Consider the following 26,035-nt stretch of genomic DNA (forward strand, 5'->3'; position numbering starts at 1 on the left):
CCTCCGATTGAATCTATCAGTCAAGTAATGTAAACTTTTTTCAGATTGATGTGCTTCAAAAGAGTTCCTCTGAGTGCGCTTCACTTTTGCTATGATTGGCGCAGCCGCTGCCTTTGCTATGAATGCTAGCAATAGTTTCTCGGGCAAGTAAGACCCGTTTGAAGAAGCCAGAATCAAATTGTCCTAAACCTGCTTTACCACCTTTCAACTCCAAGAGGCATTATTGCCTGAGAAATACAAGAGTATGTCCAATTTTAATTCATCCAAACCAGATTAACCCAAGTCCCAATTCATAAATTTTACCTCTTTGACTCATATTAATTTGCCCATTGAAACAAAATGTGACTCATCTAAGTGCGTTTGTTTCGCTGGAAATTTCATGATAAATAAATAAATTTTTCATGAAAATCCTTTTTTTGTAAATGATTAGTTTTTATTTATTTAGTGGTTTAGGAAAAGTGATCTCCTTCCTGCCAGGAAAATGAAGTTGTTTTCTTCCAATCTAAGTTTATTGTTTTCAACCCATGCTAAACATTTTCCGTAGATCAATTAATTTCCTATCTTCCAAACATTGAAATGTAGGAAAATAATTTCTCGGAAACAGTTTTCCATCAAACCAACTTACCCTTAGATTAGAATAAGAAAAATCAAATGTCGGAAAGAACCTGAAAAGAGAGGAGGAAAGCGAAAAAGCAAACATACAAGTGGTCCATGAGGTCGAAATCATCCCTTGTGTGTTTACGAACTCTAGTTAATTTATGTTTATTGCTAGTGTATCGTCAATATTAATCACATGCGACGTCTACTTACGAGAAAAACTTTTGAGATACGAGGGTCACTAAAGTTGGCAACACTTGGTCGGACTAATACGTACCGCACGAGGCAAACACACAAAATTTAGAGCGAGCTCCAAGCACATCAAGACCTAACGTTTGTGCTCCGTTCCCTTTTATTTCGATTATCCACGTGCTTCACGGCATTACAAATTCGGTGATTATCTTGACATCGATATCGGTCCACATTTATTCGAAATTCTCTCAAGTTTGGACACTTCACTAGTGTAGAGGGTTCAACTTAGAGTGGACTTGATTTTGATAGCTGAATCAACTTTGATTTGTGAGACTTTGTATTGACAATTCACATTCATACGTCTTTGTTAGTTATTAATGCTACTATATGTATTGGCACAGGTTGCAAATACAGGTACAACACACTAATATACGGCATATTTGGTTCAGCATTCGCAAAGCTCTTTTCAATAAATGCAAATGCCATTCGGCAAGACTTATAGGTTGCTTTGAGGAGATGCAAATTACATCTCTAAAACTCTCCAAAAACTTTTAGCCTAAGGCAACTCCGGGCATATTTTGGAATGCTTTATTTTCGAAGTGCAAGTAAATTTTTTTTTCTTTCAATTTTGGCCTCGCTCAACTTCATAATTTCCAAAATATCTTTGAAAACCTTAATTTTGCCTCAATCACGAACGAGTGACCAGCATGCCACCGGCGACAGGTGTGTCGCTAGCGTACGACCAACGAGCCACTGCTATCCTCACCTGAGGTCACTCGTAGGCATCATGTAGCGCAACACGTGTTGTATCGTCTTAGAGACTACTCAAATCTTCTGTGGCCAAACATTGTAATTTCGCGCTTTTCCTTAAGCACCCGACCAGGTTGTAATGGCACTCGAGGTATCGTTCGGCACACGTTTCTATTTACGTCCCACCCTTATTGTCAAAATCCTCCTGCTTTTTCCAGCAAAGAGTTCCTCGTGACCCTCCTCTTTGGAAATTTCCCCATTATCTTTGTCAACAAAAGCAAGATGTGCATCACGTAGAACCCTTCTATCATGGGGAAAAATCAATGAACCTGTAACATTCTATACAAAAGGTTGCAATTGATGGATCGTGCAAAGGTTATCAAAGGAGGAATTATCCACAGCCATCACCCCTTTTTTGGCTTTTGCATGGTCGCTCGCTTTAAGGAGGCCTTGCTTTTGCAGCCCTAGGGCCCCTGCAGATGCTTTTCTTTATACGTGTAATAAAAGTTGCCATTTATTGTCTAGATGGTCATTAGATCATATGAAAATCCATCGTGAGTGGGTTGGTCGGAAGTACCTTAATGTGTGTGGACCACACTGCTAAAGCAATTGATCAAACATTCGGTTTTGTTCGCCAATATAATATCGAAGAAACAAAATACTTAATAATAAAATATTTCAGTTATTTGGCATTTATATTCATATAATCTCAAGGATTGAGTTATTGACGATAAGATGCATATCGCCATGTGATTTAGGGATCGCATATGTTATTAGGATATTTTTCCATGTCGCCAAACGTGAAAATTTTTATGTATTCAACTAGAATTAATTCATCAAGGTTAGGATGGATCCCTAACGAATTAGGTTCATACAAGTGTTTCCTCTAAGAAGAAAGAGCTTGATTATTTAGATATTAAGTCACGTCTAATCTAATTCACGATAACACGTCACAATTTCAAGAGTATTGGTTTTCCTTGTTATAAAAATAATTAAAAGGAGCACCAACCGCTCTATAATAACTCACTTCGTCCCTTGGCCGCAATCAATGTTAGGGACATCCCAGATCTGAGCCCAAAATGAAAAGAGCGGTTTGGGGAGTTCGTAATTTGCACTTGCATGCATGGCAAGCTTCCTCTAGGAGACCCACGAGGACCTTCTCGAGCCTCACACGTGCATTGGCAATACCATGAAAAGCGACATGCAAGAGAGAGAAATAGGAGAGCATAGATACGGCGCTTGATACACGTCAGTTCACTCTAGTCGGCGGAGGCCGTCGGGTTGGAAATACAGCTATGACACACTGAGATAGGATGTGTTTGGTTCGGTATTTGCAAAGACTTCTTCAATAAATGCAAATGCCGTTTGGCAAATTTTATGGGTTGTTCGGAGGAGATGCAAATTGCCTCTCCAAAACTCTCTAAAAGCCTTTAGCCTAGAGCAAGTACAGACATATTCCCCAGCATTTTCGGAATGCAAATAAACTTTTTTTCCTTCCAACTTTGTCTCCACTCAACTCCATAATTTCATAAGTGTATTTGAAAACCTTAATTTTGCCTCAGCCACCAACCTAGAAACGGCAAGTAAGTAGTGGGCGTGCAGGCGTGCCACCAGCGTACGAACAACGAGCCACCACCATCCTCACCTGAGGTCGCTCGTGGGCATCATACACTCGATACCTGTAAGTTCACTCTATCTTAATCATCAAATCATATGTGCTTTATATGGAATTCGTACAATTCAATGATCGAGATGAAAACAGGCTTACCTGCTCCAGATGCACATAAGAATTTTTCTACGCTGTGGATTCTCTAGATCTGCGGTGACATTTTACAGCGCTCCGCAATCCGATCCCCATTCACTGCATTAACCTCTTCTTAATTTCTCTCTCCTCAAAAAGATGGAAGGCAACAACACCTGTTGCGTCACCCAGTGACGAGTCAGAGAGAGGGAGTGTTCCCATTTGTCACGTTCTCTTATTTCTCTCGACCCACTTTCTCTCCCGGCGCTTCTATATAAACCCCCGTTTCATCCTTCCCTCTCTCCACGCTCGAAAAGAGACCAAGATCGATCCACTCTCATTTCAAGAAGAGCGAAGGGAAAACGACGATGGACGAGAGAGCCGTAAAGAAGTGGATGCATGGAGTAAAGCCGGCGATACTGATGGTGACGGTGCAGGCGTCGTTCGCCGGAGTGAACGTGGTGTACAAGCTGGCCGCCAACGACGGCATGAACCTGAGGCTCGTCGTCGCCTACCGCCTTCTCTTCGCCACCGCCTTCATCTCTCCTATCGCCCTCTTCTTTGAAAGGTGATGGCAACAGCAAATGCAACTGCTCCTCTTGTCAACACCTTTATTTTTTCCTCTATATTTAAAAGTTTCTCTGCATGCCTAACGCATGGTATGGCAAAATAGGACCGCCCATTAATGACCATTTTTTTTCCCTCACCCGTCACCGATTGCGAACGTCTTCTTGGTTATTTCTCCACGGTCTAAGCATAGGATATAGGTGTACAAAGATTTCACAGACGGATCTTGATTACTCAGCATGCTTGCTTATCATTCCTATCTTGATGAATAATTATTATTTTCTCTTTTGTGGCAGGAAGAAGAGGCCTAAGTTAACAGGGATGGTGCTGTTCCAAGCATTCTGCTGTGGTTTTTTTGGGTAAGTCGTGCTATATCCATGCTGCCATTCTTGTTCAGCAGATAACACATCCTTCTTATTTTTTTGGGTTTTGCTACTTCTGAGACAACAGTAAAAATATGATCACCGAATGGCTCATTTTCTTGGTCCCTTGATTAGCTTGTCTTATCCCTCTTTTAGAAAATGAATTTAGTAGGTTCAAAAATTAGTAAAAATGAATAAATAGGCTTGTATTAAAAGGACTGCTATAAATACTTGCATTTGTCACAAATTTATGTCAATCCATGGAATTAGTTATATGCAGAGTTAGCGCGATAGATTGTAGTGCACCTTAACAGCACCAACCATTAGCTTTTAGTCTGAAATCATCCATTCAAGATAATGGAAGTCCATGTTCATTTCCTTTCAAAGACAGTGATTATTAAGGGGGTGCTTGAATTTCAATCAAGTAGTGTTGCCAATAGACGAGGGTGCTTTCAAAATAGCGATGGAATGACAAGTGGTACTTGTCTTTTCAGCGAACGCGACATTAATACCTTCACCTTGCTAGTAACTCCCGTAGAGATCAAATTAATACCTTCGACAACCAAGCGGGGGATTTTGCATCATAGTCTATGAACTGAGATCTTTCTATGGGCCAAACGAGACTCGAATGGAAACAAAAGGAAACAGAACAAAGAAAAGCCTACACCACCTGCCTTCTTGGGCGTTCGGTGGTTGACTTCATCTTCCTGCCTGAGCTGTTTTTGATGCTTTCGATCTTCTAGGTTTTATGACATTTGCAAATATGTCCATGCACGTCCATAATTAGGGTGTGTTTGGTGCAGTCTTTGCATCAGCCACCGGCGAGCAGCCGATGTGTGGCAGGTGTGCCATTGGCATGTAACCAGCATGCAATGATATTTTGCCAAACACTACTTGCATTTTGTAAAACTCTTTTAGCCCAAAGACCTTTGCTTTTTCCCAAAGACGTTCCCAAAATCCGAACCGAGCACACATAGTCTTTCAACTAGAGAATGGCAAGTTGTGAATAAGATTGAAGAAGATTACTGTGTCCAAAAGTAAGGCAAAATTCTCTAGGGGTCATGTACCTACTATCAAAAACTTGTACTCGATAATCTTCTTTTGTGACAAATTGATATGGAAAGGCTCGATCGGTTTCAGGGGATCGTTGACACACAACTTATACTTAGAAAGCTTAGCCCTCACCTCAGCAACTTATGCTGCAGCCATGCTCAACCTTGCACCTGCCATCACATATATCATGGCCGTTTCCTTTGGGTGATTATGTTCTAAACTCTCTCTTCCCACTAAATCAATCCATTGTGCTTTGTATGTAATGTTACTGCATTTTCTTCACTTTAGACTAATCTCATCTTGGCTATGTGTAAATTTTCCACTTTGCTGGGCATTAATTTAGGTTGGAAAGGGTGGTAATAGGAAGGATTGAAGGGAAGGCCAAAGTGTTGGGGACGTTGATAGGAATTGGTGGAGCGATGGTCCTCACTTTCTACAAAGGCTTTGAGATCCGAATGTGGTCGACCCATGTTGATCTCTTGCATCACCACAGTCACCAACCGCTACCGGCCGACCACCATCCAGCCTTCTCAAACCGCACTGAACATGGGGCTCATGTGTTGGGCTCTATGTTGGCCGTCGGCAGTTGTGCATCCTACTCTTTGTGGTTGATAATTCAGGTGCTTTTTCAACCGACAAGGTCCTGCTTCGAACTTTGGTGCAAGATATCTATCACAATTCCTAAATGGACTTGCACCTGTAATATATCTCACAAGAGGAACTGCATGAAGGCTCTTTCTGCATTACAAGTTACAGAGATTATTATAAGTTGTAGCTTAACGATGAAAATTCAAGAGCTCTCGGATGAAAATATGTGGCTCTTTTTTCTTTTGACTTTTTGACCAGTGTGGAGTCAATTCAAGGTGAATACTGCAATAGATTAGAGATTGGTGAGCTTTAGTACAACAAAATAAATCTTCGCAGATATTGTCTGGGACTCTTTATGGGCTATAAGACTAGAAAGTATATATGAGATGCACTCACATGGCATAAACATTGACTGTGATTTATTTTCATCATAATATCTCTAATAACTTGAAGCCACTCATGTTGTTAATGGCTCTAGTTAGTTTAGATGATAATGTCTAATTGATGACTTGCCATGCAACAGACAAAGATGGCCGAGAGGTACCCATGCCATTACTCAAGCACAGCACTGACGTCCCTCTTCGGGTCGATTCAAGCAGTGGGTTTTGCTCTGTTCACGGAGAGAGATTGGTCTGAGTGGAAGTTGGGCTGGAACATCAGGCTCCTAACTGTGGCTTACACGGTACGCAGTCATTCAAATCCACAGTAACAATGGACTGCTAGCCGGGGAACTCAGGTTCGTTTGGAACATGTCACTGAAAGGTACTACAACTGTTGCAGGGACTTGTTGCTTCAGGAATATGCGTGAGTCTGATAGGTTGGTGTGTGCACAAAAGAGGACCCTTGTTCGCTTCGGTCTTTAACCCTCTGATGCTGGTCCTCGTGGCCTTAGCCGGGTCATTCCTATTGGACGAGAAGCTTCACCTCGGAAGGTGTGGGGTCCCCTTACCTTACCTTTTCTATTCCGAAATTTCTGCATATATACGACACCGTCGTCACATATGCATCTGTATTCGAGATTGGTGATAGGCACGTACACGCATATAATTCGTGAAAATGAACTATACTTGATTGTTAGTGAGACTAATATGGTTGAAGCATTGGTTCATGTGGCAGCGTACTGGGAGCAGGACTGATAGTGTGTGGGTTATATGTGGTGCTATGGGGAAAGCACACAGAGATGAAAAGGATGGACCAACTACTAATTGTGCCCTCCAAAAGCAATCCAGAGACCGACGCTTCCGTTCAGATCGTTATCACCACTTCCCGTTCCATTAACACCAGTGACAACACCGAAAGCAACACTCATCACGCAGCAGCTGATGCCGACAACAATGCGAATCGAGCATCGTCCATGGTAAAGGACGGAGTCACCCAGGAGCTGCCCAATAATCGAGGAGGATGAAGGGAAGAAAAAGACAAAGGCATTCATCAGTAGGAAAACATAGTAAGTACCACAACGTCCAGTGTTCCATCCAACACTTTGTACATCTTCTTGACTACAATCTTGGGGATTTCGTTATCATATGTACCTATTAGGGAAAATTCCAAATAAGGACCGAAGTTGACCAATCTTCTCAAATAAGGACTCGAAATGAACTTTGTATTAGATTTAGACCTAAAGTTGACTCATTACCTCAAATAATAACCCAAAGTAGTTGAATCAATTCCAAATAAAAACCTGAGCTTGCTAGTCAGCCAAATATTCGCCGGCTATCAAGCATGTGACTTTTCCGACCACCGGAATTTGGGCAATTTTGTCTTAAAAAAATATAGGGAAAATTAACAAATCCTAAAACATAAACAAAAAAACCATAGGTTTTTTACCGTCTCCCCGTTCCTTGTACCCATCCTCTGCAAAGTCAAAGCCGAAATTCTCCCCATTCTTTATACCCATCCTCCGCAAAGTCAAAGACCCAAATTCTCCGCCGGCTGAGGCACGAATTCAAAAACAATAAGAAAACCGAATGCTTATTTCTTTGTTTGCGGAGATCCAAATTCTTCGTCAATCGAGCAAGACGAGGAGTGACGAGAATCAAGTCGTGACGATCATTGGGCGAGTGATTTGGTTGAAGAGCGGCGGGGGAAAAAAAGAAGAAAATGTAAACATCTAAATTAATAATCTAAACTTAATTAATGTTTCATTTTTCATTTTTTTCCAATCACAAATTTCTAGCAAAATTGCCCCTATTTTAATCGCCAAAAAATGTTTGTCGGTGAACTAAGGTTCTCAATAGAAATTAACTTGATCACTTCGAGTTCTTATTTGACACAAAATTCACTTTGGATTCTTATTTGAAACAGTAGGTCCACTTTGGGTCCTTATATAACACAAAGTTTACTTTGGGTTCATATTTGAGAAAATAGATTCATTTTGAGTTATTATTTGAAATTTTTCCTAATTATTACAAATCGTGTAGGCAATTCTTTCTTTGTGGACTCGACCCATTACTAATGGGAGATTACTAGAGGACTATAGCTTCAAAATAGACAATTCAGGATGGTGAAATGTATCATTCAACTTGCAATGCGATGCTTTTTTCTCACTGTTTTACAAGAAAATATTCAGTGGTCCGAAACCACCAGGTCATCAGCCTACATGGCATGCGTGATTCACTCAAGATGCAACACGTGTCCTATGATAAGGACATGAATAGAAAATAAAATAAAATAAAAAAGCATTCTCAAGGGCGAGTGCAGATAGATTGAAGAAATGGTCAAGTGGGTTAGGCCCATCAATGGGCCCAAATGTAGGATCCTAATTTTTTTTGTTATCTCCGTCTCCATCTCAACTCAAAGGCGGTGCAGAAAAGTTTCCTAATTTGAAACGCACGCCAAGTCGCCAACGGCGTATCAAAAGAATTATTATACCGAGTCGGCGATATCTCGGACACGCTTCCCCCCCATCAGTTCCACGTTGCTTCTCGTGCTCTCCAACAATGTTATATATATAGAGAGAGCGAACATACTGGTTAGTAAAGACTTCGATGGCCAAACAATCGCCGTCGTGTTGTGGTGAAGAAGGAAGAACCCTGGAGGAGAAGAAGAAGAAGAAGAGAGCTGCTTTCTCAGAGACGGAGCTCGATGCTGCTCGGCAGCTCGTGCAACTCAGTGGAAACTCGGACGAGAACGACGGCAGCACGAAGAAAGAGAAGGAGGAGGACGGAACCGAAGCCTCCTCGGCCTTTCAAGACGTAGCGTTGTTGTTCGGAGAGAATGAGGCTGATCATTTAATGCGACCGAACAGAAGGTACCGGTCGATCCAGCATATCTACGGGTCGACCAAGCCTATCGGCGATGCTGTCCATGCCAAGAGGATGAGATGTAATTGAATTGTATATGGAACTCCATCTCGGACATGGCCTATCTGCTTTTCCTATCTCTTTGGTTTTGTATATAACATCACACGGTTGGCGTGAAGTTCCAACATTTGACTCGGTCGATCTGCTTTTGCCCATCTCTCCTTGAATGGCATCAATTTTGGTTTCTCTTTTATGGCGTGCATAACGTGATTAGGGAGGTATCTTTGGACTCGTCAAAGTCGAATCTCTTCATTGCCTTGCCGCGTCCCCGGCGTGTATCGGAGGATGTCATCGCCGCCCTCACCTGATATTATGTTTCTTGATCAATCGACACTTCCAAAAACCAATGCTTTCGAGAGGAAAAGAAAATCCCTTGCACAACGTTGTTGATTAAATCCTCTCGGAGGATTTTCAAATTGAAAGCTGAAACTGAAGTCGGCTCAATTTTGGTGGATCGTGATTAGGGAGGTATCTTTGGATCTGAATGCATCAATGGAGAACGTCTTTCGAGAGGAAAAGAAAAGTGTGATTAAATCCCTCGGAGGATTTTCAAATTGAAAGCTGAAACTGAAAACCTCTGCAAGTACTAATGACTTGTTTTTCCCTTTCTGGACTATCCATGGCTGCAAGTTTTATTGTACAGCAATGATTTGCATGGCATTGTTTTGGAGGCATCATTCACCGAAAAGAGATCGCGTCTCCAGTCCGACAAGTCGATTCTCACTCGTTTTTGCACCTTGTAGGCTATCAGTATCTTCTCATCCTGCAATGCTTATCTCTGCATCAGGAGGAGTTACAGCCATTGCTACAACAATCTATTTTTGTACGCAAGTTGATGCCCAAGCGTGTTTCATTCATGTCAAATTTAGGCTATAGCCGTTCATTGTCTCGTAAGTAACCGTTCTTCTACCATCGAGAATCTATTTTCACTTCTGTCCTGCCTTCTAATATACCAGAAAGCGCTGGATATATCGAGGAAAATACATTTGACGGGACAGGAAAGTCCTGGATATTCCTCGGCTACTGGAAAGTTCTCATGACTCTTAACCAAGGGACAAAAGGTCGTAAATATGAGGCTGCGAGATCCCTCTATACTCGAAAGTTTCCCTGCTACCAGAAAACCTGAAGGCCTAGACCGTGGAATTTGTAGCCCACAGAGACGAACCCTGCTACCAGAAAAACTGAAGGCCTAGACCGTGGAATTTGTAGCCCACAGAGACGAACCCATCATTCAATCACACATGAGTAAAGCCTTTAGCTGACCACATGCGGCTAGAAGGCACATTTAACACAAAAATCAATAGTCTACATGGATGACTTCAGTGAAACATAAGAATTATATCAGTGATTGCATTCAAGGGATCTGGGGAGAAGTAGGGCCCTTCATGTCTAGAATCAAAATCTCCTCTTGATGAGTCTATTCTCTGCACAAGTCTATTTACCATCCAAAGCCAAACACTATTCCTAAAAGAGATCCAGCTAATGCTCGAGTTGGAATACATATTCAGTCAAACGCTGCAGTTTACTGGGATCCAGCTTTTGATCTGTCACCGCCTGCTGCTGCTTCACTGTAAGCATTCGAGAAGTGGGGTCGAAGTCCCAACCTTGCTGGAGCACATCTGCAAGTACCAACAAAAACTTGACTAATGATGGTGCTAGAAATGCATGTCACAAAAGGTTTAAAAAAAAAGCCAAACAAGGAAATGGAAAAGGCAGTAATGAGGTAACAGACAAATTACTGACTGGGCAAATGCACTGATAGGTTAAAGACAGAAGGAAAGCAGTATCGATCTAACTGGCCAGACTCTATCTAAACCAAAGGGCATTTGATTTTTCCAAGCTCCCTCCACAAAATCCAAGCCCATGTCTTATGTCAATGGACTAGTTGACATAATGTACAAGTAAAGGGCTTCAAGAACGTTTGCATGAATTTCAAAAACCTATTCCTGCTTCCTCTTCAACAAGTGTAGAAGCTTACAGTTTGCTGCATCATCCTCGCTCATTCCCAGAAATAGGGCTGCATCTTGGAGGCTTATTGTTGAATAGGCAGATGACAGTAGCCGGAACATCCTCTTGGTGTATTGCTCTGCCACAACAATCAGGATGTCATGAAAATGCTACATGCCAATGTCAATAAATCATAAACAAAGAGGCAACTGAATGGAACAAAAGGTTGAAACTTAAGAAAGCATCATAACTGAAGCAAGTCTAGAACTTAGTGGAGAGCAAAAGAGTCAAAATTCATGTAATTTCTACTCATAATGTCTCCACACTTTTAGGTTATTGCCTCTATTCATCTTTCCCTTTTATAGCATCTAGTAAAATAAGTATAGTGTCCCATGATTTGGTAAACTACTTCTCTTCCATTCTAGTTTAATCTTTTCAAACCTAAGCTATGAAAAATGTCTCTGCACTTAACTCATTAGTTTATGATACATTATAATACAAAACATCCTTCACAAGGGGTGTGCAAGCAGCAAACTTCCTACAACCAAACATACATGAAAAGAAGAACAAAAAGGAATCCAAAAATATCTAAGAAACACACAATCAACGACAGAATGATGCTAGAAGTTCGACAGGAAAACAGTCTTAAATATCAACTCAAAGCAATGGTATTGACAACATATGGACATGTCTATTTGCAACTAAATTTCCCATATCTACCGTTGTCTAACTCAACAGAATTGTCATCATTGAAACACCCAGCCACAACCAGCAATTGCCATTTAGCTTCAGCAAGAATGAAGAATGCACAACAATGAGAACCTAAGAGGCTATGCACACGGCAAGCAGAATGCACATCGTGAAATAATCAGTCTTTCATCTAACTCTTCATTGCTCAGATTTGCTACCAATAAAAGCACTACCATATAACAGCTCAACTATGATGCCAGAGAGATGCTAGCAAACACAACTAACCAATTCCATCCCACCACAAGCCAGGGAAACAAAAACTCTGGAGAAACTTTATTAAAAACAAACACTCGATTGAACATTGATTGACTTTTGGTAAGAAAATACACCAGAGGAAGCACAAAAAACTCATATAAGCATATCAATTTATGGCTTTTTGAAAAGCATGTGCTGGAACCAGACAAAGTATTAAATTGCTTGACGTTACTCAAGGTCTTCCAACGTGACCATAAAATATTGATTATTAATCACAAAGAATACATCTTGAAAGAGCAAACTTGCCTGCAAATGAAGCTACAAGACCCCTAACTTCCTGACTCCAATCAAACCCGCAAATAGCCTCATGGACAGCTGCATAGTCCCGAGTCCACAGGTGCTGACCAATTTTCCAGGCAGCAACAACTTCTGGTTGGCTCTCTTTGATGGAAGAAGGTATTGATTTCCAGAGGAACCGAGCACTATTACTGCTAAGCAAAGCTCAAGTGAGGGCCGGCATCTAATATTGTAGGACCACACGACATAGCACAACAAAATACAGAACAAAGACCCAAGTCCACAATCCTAAATCACCCACGAGGCAAGAGTTGTGGTATCACAAACATAGCCAGCAATAAGACGCAACCCAAATTCAGTTCAAAATCTGATCAAAGAGAGACATTGAATCCCCAGGATTATAGATCAATCCTTACAACACCGGCCAATTTGTAACAGTCATCTCTTGTAATCAAGAATTATTATCCTTTGACACTTCTCATTCCTCTCCCCCCAACCCCCACTCCGTAAAGACAAAAAATTGTTCAGTCGGTATTATGCCACCAATCATAACCAGTCAAACGACGGAAAGAAAAGAAGCTTACATATCATCGGCATAAATGTGGCCGAGAAGATGAATAGCGTAGGGCCATTCTTCCTGGAAAGCTACGCCTTCTGCTGCCACCTGCGTGCGTCATTTTTTTGCTAACTCAGGTCGACGACTGCAAACACACGCACACGGAAAAGGACTCGAGAAGAGCAAATCAGAAGTACCTGAAGCATCAGATGATCGCAGATATCAGCGATTTGGCCGTAGGATTGGGAGGCCAGGGCCTCCTTCAAGTCACCGAAATCCATTACTCCCGTCGCCCTCCTTCTCCTGCGTTCCCCTGATTGTCTGCGTCAGATGCCAGGAGTTTGCGGTTTTGAATTTGGATGATCCGAATCACGGCGGGTTTGGGTCAGACCGCTATGTTGCGGGGCTTGGATCACCCGGTCCAGAAAATGGGCCTCAAGGTTCAGGCCCAAATGAAGATTCTTAGCCTTGGGCTTTGTGAGACCTCAGCTGCGCATCGTTTATCTGGGCAAGGCATTGACTGACGTTAAAGCTTTCTTTGTCCTTCCTTTTTTCTTCTTTTTCCCTTTTCAAAAGGGGTCGTCATCCCCTTTATAACCACCAGAAAGCCTTTTTAAGTCAAGCCCCCGTAAAAAGCACGCTGATGTTACTATTCAAGCGAGACACAAAGTCGAAATTCGGACAAAAGAGCCTAGATAAGAAATTTTTTACATTTGATGGTAAGCAAAAAGTTGCGTTTTGCGTACATCTAACGCGACTAGAATGGTTATATAGTTGCAACTACCATTCTTCTCAGGAAAATTACAAAAAAAAAAAAAAAAAATCAAACATATTGCATTCGTACTAATTCATTTTTAAACATTTTGACTTGATCGATTTAGTATAACCTTTTGACAAATTTAGCCAATTTAGTTAAAAATCATCAATATAGACAGTTTTTGCAATTTGCATTTTTTATTTTTAAAAAATTATGATTTTTTTTTTTATCTCCAGCACAAGGTTGGAAAAAATGGGGATAAAATAAATACATTAATAAATTGATAAAAAAATTTAAAAATTGCACAAATTATCAACATCAATATCTGGTACTAACTAGATCGCCACGTTGACAATTGCTGATCAATATTGACTAGAATGACTAAATTAATAAATCATCGAAGGGTTTAAGATTAAGTTGGTAGATTATGAAAATGTTTACGGTTGTTTACAGTTAAATTGACAAATTGTTAAAAGATTTAAAACTAAATTAACCAATTTGAAATGTTTATGATTAAATTGGCTCAAGTATAATAAATTCAGAAATTTTTTGATAATTTCTCTCATTCTTTTTCCCTATATGAATCTAATGAATGATGATCGCCCTTATATATATAAGAGGCCCTGTTATTGTTATTTAGAAAATCCGACAAACCCCTAATACTAATAATTTATGCACAAACACATAATGCACCTAGTCTCGTATGGCTAGATCTTGCGATAGGATAGGACCATAAGACTTTATCACCATTTAATTCTACGTACTTGTCTGACGTTAGAGCGCTTTCCACTCATGCCTTGGAATCTGATAATTTCACGCTCTGCCTAGATCTGTAGATGCAAGATCGAACCCAAAGCTACATAAAAGTGTCGTTCGTCTGCGGGATTCGTTAATTAATTCCTTTGTGGCCAAATTACCCGTTAATCAATCTGAGAAGGGAAGAGCACATCTTGATCATTAGGTTCTAAAGACATCAGCCATGCGATGATCATCCTCCTCTTCTTCTTCGCAGAGGAGAGAGAGAGAGAGATTCAAAGAAGCATATCTGAAATTGGAGTAGCAAATCTTCAGCATCCACTTTACAGTGCGGTCATATGTATGTTCCGTCAAAGCGAAGGAACCGGTGTTTTGAAATTTAAAAAGAAAAGAAAAAGGAAGAGAAAAACTAAAAGAATAGCAAAGAAAGAAAGAAGTTAATTTAAATTGAAGAAAAACTTTTGGAGGTGGGTGGGGGAAAGAATAGTATAGTCTTCAATTACAGCCCCGGAATTTTCTCCCAGCATCTCAACTCCTTTGCTTTTTGACATATGCTCCCATGTGGGAGAGAGGGAGAGGACTGGCAGCTTCCGGCCGTGTTTCCACCTCTTTTTTACTTTCCACTTTTCTCCCCCATCACCTTTATCTGTCTCTCCAATCTCCAAATCCAATTGGATTTGAGGAGAGATGCAAAGTCGACCCCAAAAACAATCGGGCCGGTGATGGGAGTGTCGATCTTGAAACTTTACACGCGCAATCCGTCGAATCCGCACTGCTTGTACGTGAGGGACTGCTTGCTTGGACTGATCACCACTGCACAATTCACCGATACCTGCCCACCACCACCACCAGCAGATAATCAGACACAAACCCACGTAAAGACAAGGGGCGAAACGAGCGCAGGCGGAGGTAATCGCCTCGAGCTCGAGACTGGTGTGTCCCGAAGAAAACTACTGCCGAGCCGAGCCGAGCCCAGACTTTATCAGAAAAACCCAGAGGGAGACAAAAGTCTCCAACTTGGGGAAGAGCCGGTAACAAAAATGACGCGACCCCACCTTGAAGAAATCGATACATGTCAGGCATGATTGGGAAAGTGGAGAGGTCGCCGGGGCCCACGACCATTCACTTCAACCAGGAAATTACAAGGAAAGGAAAGAGGCTTTGATTCCCCCCGAACGCAATGATACATTCGCGTCCCGATTTTTTTTCCTATGTTGACATCCACCGAGAACCTTGGATGGGACCCGTGAAGGACGGGATCACATGGCCGACACTGTACACAACCCCCAGTTCCCCCCTCTCGACTCTTCCTTGCACGATAAGCGTCAATTCCACTATAATGGCGAAGACGTTTTTGTCAAACCATTTGGCCGCACTCGGCATTCAATTAAAAAGGACCAAGAATAAAGCGGAGCCGAGATTGTTGGTTGCTCGGACCCGAATGAAAAACCATTCATTGGTCAGAGTCCCAAAGGGTAAAATGTGCTGAGTGCTGATGACGGAATTCGGGAATTATGCAGGAATTTCAAGACAGCATTTCATTTCGTGGGTCACGCATATTCACAAGCATCGGAATCTAAGCAAGTTGAAGTTGATACCGAGACGATTGTCCCCCTTAGCAGCGCAGGCAATGTCCTAACTTCGACAGTTCACACAAACGAGATGCACCCGAAAACATGAAAAGGCGATTTCCCACATCGCATTCTCCGTAACGGGGCCAAGACATCAGGGTACCATGTTCACAGGGCCTAATTACAAAACTTAAAGATGCAACCGACGAGAAAGTACGATGTGCTACGCGTCTGTCGGGTTCTGGAAGGTGAACAGCAATGTGAACGAGAAAGGAGCTAGTCGCCCTTCCCAACCCTAACTTTCATTTTTGGAAGCAATCCCGCATTACCCTCTATCTACTCATCTCGAGCTAACAAAAACTATTATGTTGCTCCCCCTTTCCAACCTCGCAATCTCATTTCATTTCCTTTTGGGACTGTATTCTTCAAGACTAGACCCAGAAACGACTCCTGATTCTCAAAGCTATAACCAAACACACCACGAGGCTGTGCCAAAATTAAAGCAGATATTCAGGAAGACGAGTGTGCGTCGGCGGGGACTCCGTTAATGCCCGTATAGATAACTTGATGTATAAAAAAAGAATGAGAAAAAAATAGCATATTCCTTCCAGACAAAGACCCGCTGTCATCAAAGGGAGCGTTATCGAGGTAGCGGTAGCTTTTGTCAACTTTAAAAAGAAAATCGTTGAAGAAAAGAAAAGGAAAGAACAAATCACTGACTTCGCCTAGCCTTAGTCCCTTCCCTTCATCATCAGGACAGTAACCATCGACCAGCGCGCAGTTACCAGACAACGTACGAACCGCAACCCCCCCGGCCCCCAACGGCGGCCCTCCGCCGCGCCCCTCCCAAACATCGGCATAACCGAAACGTTAAGAAAAATTCAGAGGACCGTACGCCCAGAACAAGCTAATCGCACAAGCCGCGCGCACTGATTAATGTGGACATAATTGTGAACTGAGCTACGAGAAGAGTTTGACAGGAATTTCCGAACTGACCTGAACGCCAGGAGAGTCGATGTTTAGGACCCGGATCTTGGCCCCGACGTCGCCCAGCACCCGGAGCTCCACCCGGTCGTTCAGCGACGCGTCCCTTATCAAGTCCGACGCATCCGCCTGCATCAGATTGAACCGGTCGACGGCGATGGTGGCCACCACCTGCCGCTCGCTGTGGGCCTCCTGGTAGAACCCCGGCACGGAGGCCTTCCCCAGCGGAATCCCCTTGTACATCACCGTGAACTTCGACTCGCCGTACCTGATCCCGACCTTGTTCGGGTTCACCGCCAGGAAGAGCATCCTTATGCTGAGGGTCAGCGACGCGCTGGCCGGGCTGGAGCCCCCGCCGGCGGTGGCGGCTGCGGCTGCGGCGGCGGCCGTGGCGGGGTCGGTGGGGGAGATGCCCATGTACTGGACGCCGACCTGCTGGAGGTCGAACTGGGGCTTCTTGGGCTTGACGGCGAGGATGATGACGAGGACGACGGCGAGGACGAGGAGGGCGAGGAAGGAGAAGAGCAGGAAGAGGCAGCAGCAGCAGCCCTTGAGGGAGGCCGAGGAGTAGGAGGAGGAGGAGGATGGATAGTAGTACTGGTGGCGGTCTTGGGAGGACGACGGAGGGCGTGCGTGGTGGTCGCCGTTGGCCTGGGTTGTCATTCTTTGCTTTTCCGGGGTTCTCTCTCCTGCCTCCCCTTCTCTTTCTCTCTTGTTAGCCTCTTCTCTGCTTTTTTTTTTTTTCCTTTTGTGCCTCGCTCGGCTTTAGAGAGAGAGAGAGAGAGTGGGGGGGGAAGTGGAAGACAAGGAGTGAGAACTGAGAAATGACTTTACTTAGCAAGCACATAAATGAAAAGGCCCCCCACACTCCATCCTCCCCCGAATTCTCAATTTCCACAATTGACTATTGAACCCCTACCGTGCACATCAAAAGTTTCCTGTCATTACGATCCAATAACTATATAAGTAAGAGAAAATTAGAGTTAGATCCCGTTCGTTTCACAAAAAATAACTTTTAGAATATGTTTTTCAAATCTTTTGATGTTCGTTTCATTGAAAATGAATTAATCGAATAAAACATAAAGTCTTCTAGGATAAGAGAAAATATTTTACACTTTCAAAAAAGAGGAAAACATTTTTCTCACTCGCTTTCTCTTATCTCACTTCCATATTAATCTTTTTATCTTTCTTTTTCTTTTTTCCTTTTTTCTTTTTTAAAAAATCAAAATTTTAATTATTTTTTCTTTCTTTTCTCTTTTTAGTTTATCTTGACCAATCACCAGCCTCGACGACTGCCAAAACTAGTCACGAGTGAGCCTTGAGCTCACTACTTGCTCAATTGGCAACAAGCTTGAGCTCTAGGATTAGGTGGTGAGCTAGGGCTCCAAGCTCACCAATCTAACTCACCACTTGTCAAGCTCGAGCTCGAGCTTACCATTTGCCAAATCAATGCCAAGCGAGTGGCAAGCTCGGGCCTCACTAAATCAGGAAGCGATGAGCTCAAACTTGCCTTTGGTTGGTCTTCGGGCATCACCATCCTTGGCAAAAGAAGAAGAAGACAAAAGCAAAGAAAAATATAAATATAAACTAATAAAAATTGATTTTTTTTTATAAAAATCAAAATATTTTTTAAAAATAAAATAATTAATAATAATTTAATTTTTTAATAATAAAAAAAAAAAATAATAATAATAATAATAATAATAACAATAATTGAAAAGGAGTGCATGAAAGAAAAATTTTTCCTTATTAAAAAAAAAAAAAAATTCCACTTCTTTTGAGCTTTTAGCTAAATACTTGAAAATAGTTACATCTTCTTATAAAATGGCCTTCTTCTTTTTTCCCCCAAAAACACCACTTTTTTCGCGAAACAAATTGATCCTTATAAAGTAAATATTTTTTTATTTCAATTAAACCTTAGATGTTACAAACATTTCAAGATTTTTATCATGTGATATTCTTTTTATCGGGTAAACATGCTCTCGTGAAAATTGATATGTTGTTTTCCTCTTAAAAAATAATTAGGACGTGGTTGATTGAGATGGGTTTTTTTTTTTTTTTTCATATTCAAATGAATCTTATAGGTCAAATTGTAGGAAGAAAAATAATATATTCCTAAAATATAAACGATCACTTAAATTGCTTATAAAAGTAAATGAAAAAATTCATCGTACGCAAAGATATTTAAACATAAATTGTTATTGATTATGAGAGTATTTTTTATTGGTTAATTATTTTAAGCAGCTTCAGTCATCGTTTTTAGGAAATTTGTTTAAAATTATTTATTTTTCGTTAAATAAATGAATTTCGTTAACGGGGTCAATCAGTCCAAGCGGACTTAACGGGCGTTCATTTCCATTTGTTTAGATCCAAACCGATTTTGATCGGGCTTGAAACCGACGTGTTCTCCAGCATCCAAGTGTTATCTTGGGCTGGCAAGACCTTGGCATTGAGAAGGATCCAAGAAAAGCCCGTTTAGGGAGTAGTGATATTGGGCCGAGCCCGTTATAAATAAGGGCCGGGTTGGGCTGGACCGGTTTGGTCGTTTCCAGGTGAAAGGGTGGGAGCGCGTGGCGAACACCTTCGTCCCGGGCGCGTCGATGTGGTGTCAGTGTCCTGCTTTCCTCACCGAATCACGTCACGTGGGCACGTTCCTTGGACTGACGGTTGCTTCGCGGGCGGCGTGGGGGGCATGGACTGGTCCCACCAGCTTTTCCGTTCCGGCGAATCCTGACCGTGGCACCAGTCACGTCGTCCGCCGGCGGCATCAGGGAAAACGGAACGCAAAGGCCTTCCAGCCCAAGAATTTGCATCCTTAGCAGAAAATAGACTTGCTCCGAACAGGCAATTTGAATTTAAATAGGAAAAAGAATTTGGATTTGAGTTCGCTTCACTATTCAAACGGATTTTCTTCCTTGCTTGCTTTTTTTTTTTTTTCTTTCTTTTTTTTGAGAAATAAATAAAAAATATACTTCTTGATCTTTTGAAATGACGTAAGAATAATGAAACATGAAATAAATAAAAAATATAACATCTAAATTTCACCATTGACTCTAGCCAATTTTGTTCATTTTATGGGATGGTCTGAAATAGATCAAAATTCGCCGATGATAAATAAGAGTATTCGATATCAATTGTTAAATAGTGTTATATCACGACGCATATGGTTATATGCTCGAGTGTTCCTCTTTCAATTGGCATAGTTCTAAGGTGTCTAACATTATATGACACATATATGGCACACACATGACGTGTTTACATATATACTTATTGAGAATAATTATTCATAATAACTCATTAAATACATCTTTAGCATCACATGAAATATCTCGAAAATTTTCTTAGTCTACAAATTTAACATATACAAACGTACTTTTTAAAATCTTTGCCACTTGCGTTTTAAAGACAACATCTCCTATTTTTCATATGGCGTAATATTTCTATAAAATTATACACTCGACAATATTTATAAATAACTCATTAATTCACGAGTCACGTGCAAAAAAAAAAAATTAATTCCCTTGTTATGTCATTAACAGCAAGCAAAAGAGAAATAGTGGATTCAGATGTCCCCATATTCATCCATGAAATTAACACAGTCAATGATGCGACAAGACTGCGAAGACTAACGGTTTCGGCGTAAATGAAAGTTGGGCAAGCCATCCAAGGCACCAGCCTTCAAGAATCAACGAGAGAACAACAACCTCGTTTTGCTCTGGAGCGTCGATTCTCATCCGGGTCAAACGACGGATCGCTCAACGGCGATGATTTTCCATGTACCGGAGCGGAAGAATCCACGAGGCATACCAGATAGCAACACGATGACCACATCTCACAAGTTTCCTCGATATTCTTATTTTATTTAATTTCGCAGAGTTTTCCGTCCCTCATTGGTCGAATTTCTCTTTAAAAGAAAAAAAAGAGAAAAAGGGTAATAAAGGCCACCAAACCCCCGGCGAATGGGATCGAAGTGCTTCTCTCGCAATCTCTCTCCGTCTTCTCTACCGTATTTATACGTGCGCGGATAATTTTATACCGGCTGCGAGGCGATTAAAAGAGAGAGAAGAGCGAGCGAGTTGCGTGCGTTCTGGTTCTGCGCGCTGCCCCCGCTCGTAACACCCCCCGGCCTCGGTCCCATCAATTTCGAATTCGCGCTCAAACGGAAGCCCTAACTTCCCCCGCTCCCTCCGTCGTCTCCGATTCCTCCGAGAGCGCTCTCATTCCCGGCGGGGAAACCCTCCGGTAACGTCTCCGGCCCCTCTCATTATCATCCGTCGTCTGATATTTTTCTCCCTTCTTCCCCCGCGGCGTCAAATTGCGTCGGGAGTTTCGAGGCGGAAAGTCCGATTTTTCTTTTCCTCCTCCGTAAATCGAACTCTTCCGGTAGCGGGCGTAGCCTAGATTGCTTCAGGGCGACGCACTCTTCTTCCTCCTCCTCCTTTTTTTTTTAAGTTAAAGTTTTGGTTTTTTTTTTTTATTTAAATTTTTTCTTTCGGGCGATAAGATAGCGGATGAGTGGATTTGAGATGGTTTCGATTTTGAGGGACGATTCAGTTGAGATTCCTAACTTGCGGGTTGGGGCTGGTCCAATTGGTTTTGGCTATATTTAATTCCGTGCCCGCCTGCGAGATCCCTGAGGGCGGGGATCGTGTAACCTCAAGTCTCTCACGTATAGCTGTTTTCTTCCCGTATTTTATATAGTTAATTGGTTGTCATTGCCCGTGATTTTTGATAGATCACGTTACTCCGTTTCCCCCCCTCACATCTATATACATTCCCTGACCTTGCCCTCTTCTTCTCTGCGGTATTTTCTCGCTTGTTTGATCAGAGAAAGGCAACCCATTTCGGGCTTCTCGAAGTGATCGTGCGTGCTCTCTGGATTTGGATTTTGCGCGAGGCAAGTGGCAGGTGAGATCCCCCTCTTTGAATCTTCCTCGTTATTGGCTTTGAATTGGGTAACAAGGGCTCTTGTTTCAGCATTTTAAGATCAGTTTCCGTTAATAGTCGAGGCGCGGTGCTGTGCCGGCCCAATTTTGTGCTTTTTGGGTTTTTTCTGAAGAGGGTGTCGGATGCTTTAGTAGACTTCATCCACCGCGGTGGCATTGAGATTCTCAAAAGAATTGAGAATGCGTATTGTGTTCCCCCTTTTTTTTTTTTTTTCTAAACTCACATATATTTATTTAGCGAGTCGAAATGTGGATTCCTTCTCCCAATCCTTGATAGCATTCATTTGCTGTTGGCATTGGCAAACTGAAATTAGCAGTGATTTGTTGAACCATGACATGATTTGTCAGGCATGTGGAGAACAACCTCGTGAACATCAGTTGGTCATGAATAATTCAGTGTACTTTCATCCTCTTTTATGGTACAGTTGAGATCTTGTCTGCTGTTTTGCTATCTGATATGTAACAGCTTTTATGCTTTGTCTTAGAGCTTCCATCCATGTTTTTCTCGAGTTACTCCTGCTTATCTTCTACCTTCTCTCGAGATCAACTCAATGCTTAAGTTGGTATGTCTTCTTGTACTCGTGAATCATCAATTGATCTAGATAATGCCATCCCCACCTCACCCCTTCTGGGACTGATACCATGTGCTACAAGTAATTTATTCCACGACATCTTAATGTTTTTTGGCTAATCTGGTTTGGTGTTCTGATCTTGGTCACTGTGTCCCGTTTTAGACTTGCTCTCTTCTGAACTATTGAATGTTTAGGTTACACGTCAGACAGCTATCACAAAAAGCGCTATAGTATTTTTGTATGATCCTAGCTACTCTGTCAAGACTTGGTCGTTAAATATCATTGCTGGTGTTCGGAAGACATTTCTTGGTCGTCCCAACTTCCTGTTCTTCCTTATCCTTCTCATCCCCCCCATATCTTGCCAGTTGTGGAGCACATCTGGATTTCATTTTTGTTTTGCATAACCTGGAGTTCTGTTCTTTTTATTTGCCAACTCTAATGCTTAAGAAGCTTTTGTCTAATGCTAGGTTAAATTTAGGGCGTGTCATGAACTGTAATTTAGTTATTCCTGCCTTCCTTTAGGGAGTGCCAATCCAACCGCCAAGTCGGCACTATTTATTTACAGATAATGGTGAATCAGGGATGGCTGTTTATTTTCTATCTCGTCCAACAGAGCACATTCTTCAATGCACATGTGACCTTGATCACCATAGCTACTGTAATATTCCTTCTTATTTGATGGTGAAGATTCTGCTTTAACAACGGCTTCTGTATAATTTTGCCTGAGGTGGTCAAAAAAGTTGCTGGAGGTTTTAAGTGCAGCACTTAGTTCTTTCCCTTTCACTCTAAATCATCTTTGTTGACAGAATTTTTTACTCACTGTTGACAGTTTTTACTTATCCTCCACGATGCATCTTCCATAGGTGGATAAGGACGTAAATAAATTTTGTTTAGTAGAAATGCAGTTTTCTTTAACTGACATTCATCACTTTTGTCATTATTGATGTTCACCGGGCCTATAAATGATGAATGTTGAAGTGGCCTTGTCAGAACTCTCACATGTTAAAGGTTATGGCAGTTGCGAAGTGGAGCCATACTAGGATGTCCTTTCCTATTAGATCATTTGCTGCACAATGTGTGAACATTAGGGCCTTTTGGTGAGGTTCATATGTATGTGGATTTTTAGTTAGCTGTGGGAATGACAGGAACAGTGAAAGGTGCACATTTCATGCTAGTACTTCATGTTTCTAAATGATGGTCCAGGTGCACAATGTGTGGACGCTCTGGAAAATTCATTCAACACAGGAGAAAGTTCAATTTAGCAATCGTCCTGTAGATCACTTTCTTTACCTGATTAATATGTTGTGCTGTCAGACAGGAAGTGTTCATCCTTTTTGTGTCCTATTGATGATTGTTTAACTTGTTGGTTTTTCACGTCTTCATCAACTTTCCTGTTGGAATACATTTTCTCACGTTGTTTTCCTTCAGCAAATATGATCTCATCACCTCACCATTTTTTTTCTCTTGATAATTAGACTTAGTCTGAAAATGGCAAAGGGTAGCAGAGGGCGTCGTAGGGTTGCTTCCCAACAGTACAGATCAACTCCATATGGCTTGGCATCTTGTCATCGTAAAATCTTGGAGAACACGTGTGCCAAAAAATCTGACAAGGCATTGAATAAGGACTGGGAAGATGCTATATGCTCCGTGTGTATGGAGTACCCTCACAATGCTGTTCTTCTTCTCTGTTCCTCCTACGAAAAGGGTTGCAGACCCTACATGTGTGGTACTAGCTGCCGCTACTCAAATTGCCTTGACCAATACAAGAAGGCCTATACCAAAGTTTCCTCACTTAATGCTCAGTCCTTGCAGAACTCAGCTGACAACCCAGTGATATCACCTGAGTCAAATCAGTCCAATGAGAAGAGTGAAGTGATGGAGCTTGCGTGCCCTCTTTGCAGGGGCCAGCTGAAAGGGTGGACTGTGGTGGAACCTGCACGAGAGTACTTAAATGCGAAAAAGAGGAACTGCATGCAGGATAACTGCACATATCTTGGAACTTACAAGGAGCTAAGAAAGCATGTGAAGACAGAACACCCCTCTGCACGGCCTCGTGACGTGGACCCGTCACGAGAACAGAGATGGAGGCGGTTCGAACAAGGTCGTGAAAGGGAAGATGTGATCAGTACAATAAGGGCGACAATGCCAGGAGCCATGGTATTTGGGGACTATGTGATAGAGGGAAACCATTATGGATTAGATGTAGATGAGAGCAGCCTTGGTACAGATCGCTCAGAGAGGAACGGTGGTTTGGATACGGGCTTCGATAGTAACCTATTTAATGTCTTTATGCTTCTCCATGCATTTGGCCAATCTGGGAATGTTGATCTGAGAAGAAGATTAAGGCACCAAGAGAGGGCCTTGCAGCGAGCATCGGACAGGAGTGCTCTTGCAGGCCGGCACACCACCACCCCCATTGGTGGCTCAGATGTTTCTGATCAAGAGAACGGAGATGACAGTAATGACGATAATGATGCCCATGATGGTAATGTGTCGCTAGTGAGCCGCCTTCGTCGTCATGGTAGAGTGCTACTGGGACGGTCCGCTAGGAGGAGGAGGCGCAGAGAAGGCAATGGAAATCAAGATAGATGACTTGTTCCCTCAAGAAGGGAGATCTTCAGAACGTTTTATCCATGTTTAGTACTAGATGCTAGGATGGGAAAATAATAGAACACATGAATGATTTGTCTGGAAAGGGCAGTTGACTTGCCTTTCAAAAAATGCATGCATTTCTTTTGCATTTCATGGCCTGTTCCGCAGATTTGCTTGGAACGGACATCAAGAAGAATGGCCTTTATTCCTGTAGTCATGTGACATATGCGAAGATTACCGGATGTACACATGTATTTTCTTTGACGTCCTTTTGCAATTTGTCAGCTGTTGTATTGAAAACCTTTATTCAGTCATGTGTACATGTCCTTGAACATCCTCATTCAAAACGGTTCCCAATTGTGGATTGGGAGGAAAGGGAAAGCAGTGTCATTTGTTTTATTTCTGTGATGGACATGGACGCAGTCCTTCCTGTTATGATTCAGGGACGCTGCTGGATATCCCTTACTGCACTTGAATGTGTTTATATCATATACTCTCTCTCTCTCTCTCTCTCTCCGACTGAACAAATGTTATCATTCTCACGCAAACTTTATACTGTTCCCCCCCGGGCCACCGGTGCATTTTTGCCGGTTCCATTTGAGCGGGTGTTCTGTGTAGTGCTTCTTCTCATGGCTAAGCACATTCATAATATTCTTATGGCTTGAAAGATTTCTTGTCTAAAATTATGCGTCTTCTTCTGAAAATGGACCTGCTGAAAGCTACGTGTCAAAGATTCTCTTTGATCCAGCTAACAGCAGCACGGTTCGGTCAAACTGCATCAAGGAATCGCTTTGGGAGGCAGGTTCAAGGGGACATGCAAGAGGGGCTTCTGATCTTCTTTTCCCCAAGGATAGACAAGCACCTCGTCATCGGGCAAAAAACTCTGCGGGGGGCCTTTAAGTCCAGACATTGACAAACGAAAAATTGGTCAGTTTGAGACGGTGACGTGTCTTGTTCTTA

At 42.1% G+C, this 26,035-nt stretch overlaps 4 protein-coding genes across 6 annotated transcripts; 2 read left to right on the plus strand and 2 right to left on the minus strand.

Annotated features, from left to right (window-relative positions):
* Positions 1 to 3,675: 3,675 nt before the first annotated feature.
* Positions 3,676 to 7,255, plus strand: LOC104419943 (WAT1-related protein At1g68170). The gene is made up of 7 exons (XM_010031781.3): positions 3,676 to 3,848; positions 4,144 to 4,206; positions 5,350 to 5,466; positions 5,606 to 5,882; positions 6,374 to 6,532; positions 6,631 to 6,782; positions 6,967 to 7,255. The coding sequence occupies exons 1-7, from the start codon at positions 3,676 to 3,678 to the stop codon at positions 7,253 to 7,255; spliced, it is 1,230 nt and encodes a 409-aa protein (XP_010030083.2).
* Positions 7,256 to 10,394: 3,139 nt separating this feature from the next.
* LOC104419944 (COP9 signalosome complex subunit 8) lies at positions 10,395 to 13,253 on the minus strand. Its single transcript, XM_010031782.3, has 5 exons — positions 13,095 to 13,253; positions 12,926 to 13,005; positions 12,351 to 12,532; positions 11,131 to 11,238; positions 10,395 to 10,771 (listed from the first exon to the last, which is right to left on the minus strand). The coding sequence occupies exons 1-5, from the start codon at positions 13,176 to 13,178 to the stop codon at positions 10,632 to 10,634; spliced, it is 594 nt and encodes a 197-aa protein (XP_010030084.1). The 5' UTR covers positions 13,179 to 13,253; the 3' UTR covers positions 10,395 to 10,631.
* Positions 13,254 to 14,684: 1,431 nt separating this feature from the next.
* Positions 14,685 to 17,737, minus strand: LOC104419945. The gene is made up of 2 exons (XM_010031783.3): positions 16,978 to 17,737; positions 14,685 to 15,242 (listed from the first exon to the last, which is right to left on the minus strand). The coding sequence occupies exons 1-2, from the start codon at positions 17,626 to 17,628 to the stop codon at positions 15,156 to 15,158; spliced, it is 738 nt and encodes a 245-aa protein (XP_010030085.2). The 5' UTR covers positions 17,629 to 17,737; the 3' UTR covers positions 14,685 to 15,155.
* A 3,192-nt stretch (positions 17,738 to 20,929) lies between these two features.
* On the plus strand, positions 20,930 to 25,551 carry LOC104419946. 3 transcript variants are annotated; one of them, XR_005546553.1, is made up of 3 exons: positions 20,930 to 21,207; positions 21,794 to 21,873; positions 22,260 to 23,952. XR_005546553.1 is itself a non-coding variant. In XM_010031784.3 (3 exons), exon 3 carries the CDS (start codon positions 23,972 to 23,974, stop codon positions 25,073 to 25,075), a length of 1,104 nt encoding a protein of 367 aa, XP_010030086.1. In that variant the 5' UTR covers positions 20,962 to 21,207; positions 21,794 to 21,873; positions 23,959 to 23,971; the 3' UTR covers positions 25,076 to 25,551. The 3 variants fall into 3 exon arrangements, 2 of the variants coding, with proteins under 2 accessions (XP_010030086.1, XP_010030087.1); XM_010031784.3 differs by lacking the exon at positions 22,260 to 23,952 and adding an exon at positions 23,959 to 25,551 and having other exon boundaries at positions 20,962 to 21,207; XM_010031785.3 differs by lacking the exons at positions 20,930 to 21,207; positions 22,260 to 23,952 and adding exons at positions 21,439 to 21,634; positions 23,959 to 25,551.
* The last annotated feature ends 484 nt before the right edge of the window (positions 25,552 to 26,035 follow it).

This window comes from Eucalyptus grandis, chromosome 9 (genome assembly GCF_016545825.1).
Source record: "Eucalyptus grandis isolate ANBG69807.140 chromosome 9, ASM1654582v1, whole genome shotgun sequence".
In the NCBI taxonomy this organism is placed as follows: Eukaryota; Viridiplantae; Streptophyta; class Magnoliopsida; order Myrtales; family Myrtaceae; genus Eucalyptus; species Eucalyptus grandis.

What these genes read in the sequence shown, in the direction of transcription:
- LOC104419943 (XM_010031781.3), top strand. Translation starts at nt 3,676, where the DNA reads ATGCATGGAGTAAAGCCGGCGATACTGATGGTGACGGTGCAGGCGTCG. An exon ending in CTTTGTGGTTGATAATTCAG is followed by an intron (nt 5,883 to 6,373) that starts GTGCTTTTTCAA and finishes GCCATGCAACAG; the next exon opens with ACAAAGATGGCCGAGAGGTA. An exon ending in TCCTAACTGTGGCTTACACG is followed by an intron (nt 6,533 to 6,630) that starts GTACGCAGTCAT and finishes CAACTGTTGCAG; the next exon opens with GGACTTGTTGCTTCAGGAAT.
- LOC104419944 (XM_010031782.3), bottom strand. Translation starts at nt 13,178, where the DNA reads ATGGATTTCGGTGACTTGAAGGAGGCCCTGGCCTCCCAATCCTACGGC. An exon ending in GCGATCATCTGATGCTTCAG is followed by an intron (nt 13,006 to 13,094) that starts GTACTTCTGATT and finishes TGACGCACGCAG; the next exon opens with GTGGCAGCAGAAGGCGTAGC. An exon ending in TCTTGTAGCTTCATTTGCAG is followed by an intron (nt 11,239 to 12,350) that starts GCAAGTTTGCTC and finishes TTGTTGTGGCAG; the next exon opens with AGCAATACACCAAGAGGATG.
- LOC104419945 (XM_010031783.3), bottom strand. Translation starts at nt 17,628, where the DNA reads ATGACAACCCAGGCCAACGGCGACCACCACGCACGCCCTCCGTCGTCC. An exon ending in TCGACTCTCCTGGCGTTCAG is followed by an intron (nt 15,243 to 16,977) that starts GTCAGTTCGGAA and finishes GGTGGTGGGCAG; the next exon opens with GTATCGGTGAATTGTGCAGT.
- LOC104419946 (XM_010031784.3), top strand. Translation starts at nt 23,972, where the DNA reads ATGGCAAAGGGTAGCAGAGGGCGTCGTAGGGTTGCTTCCCAACAGTAC.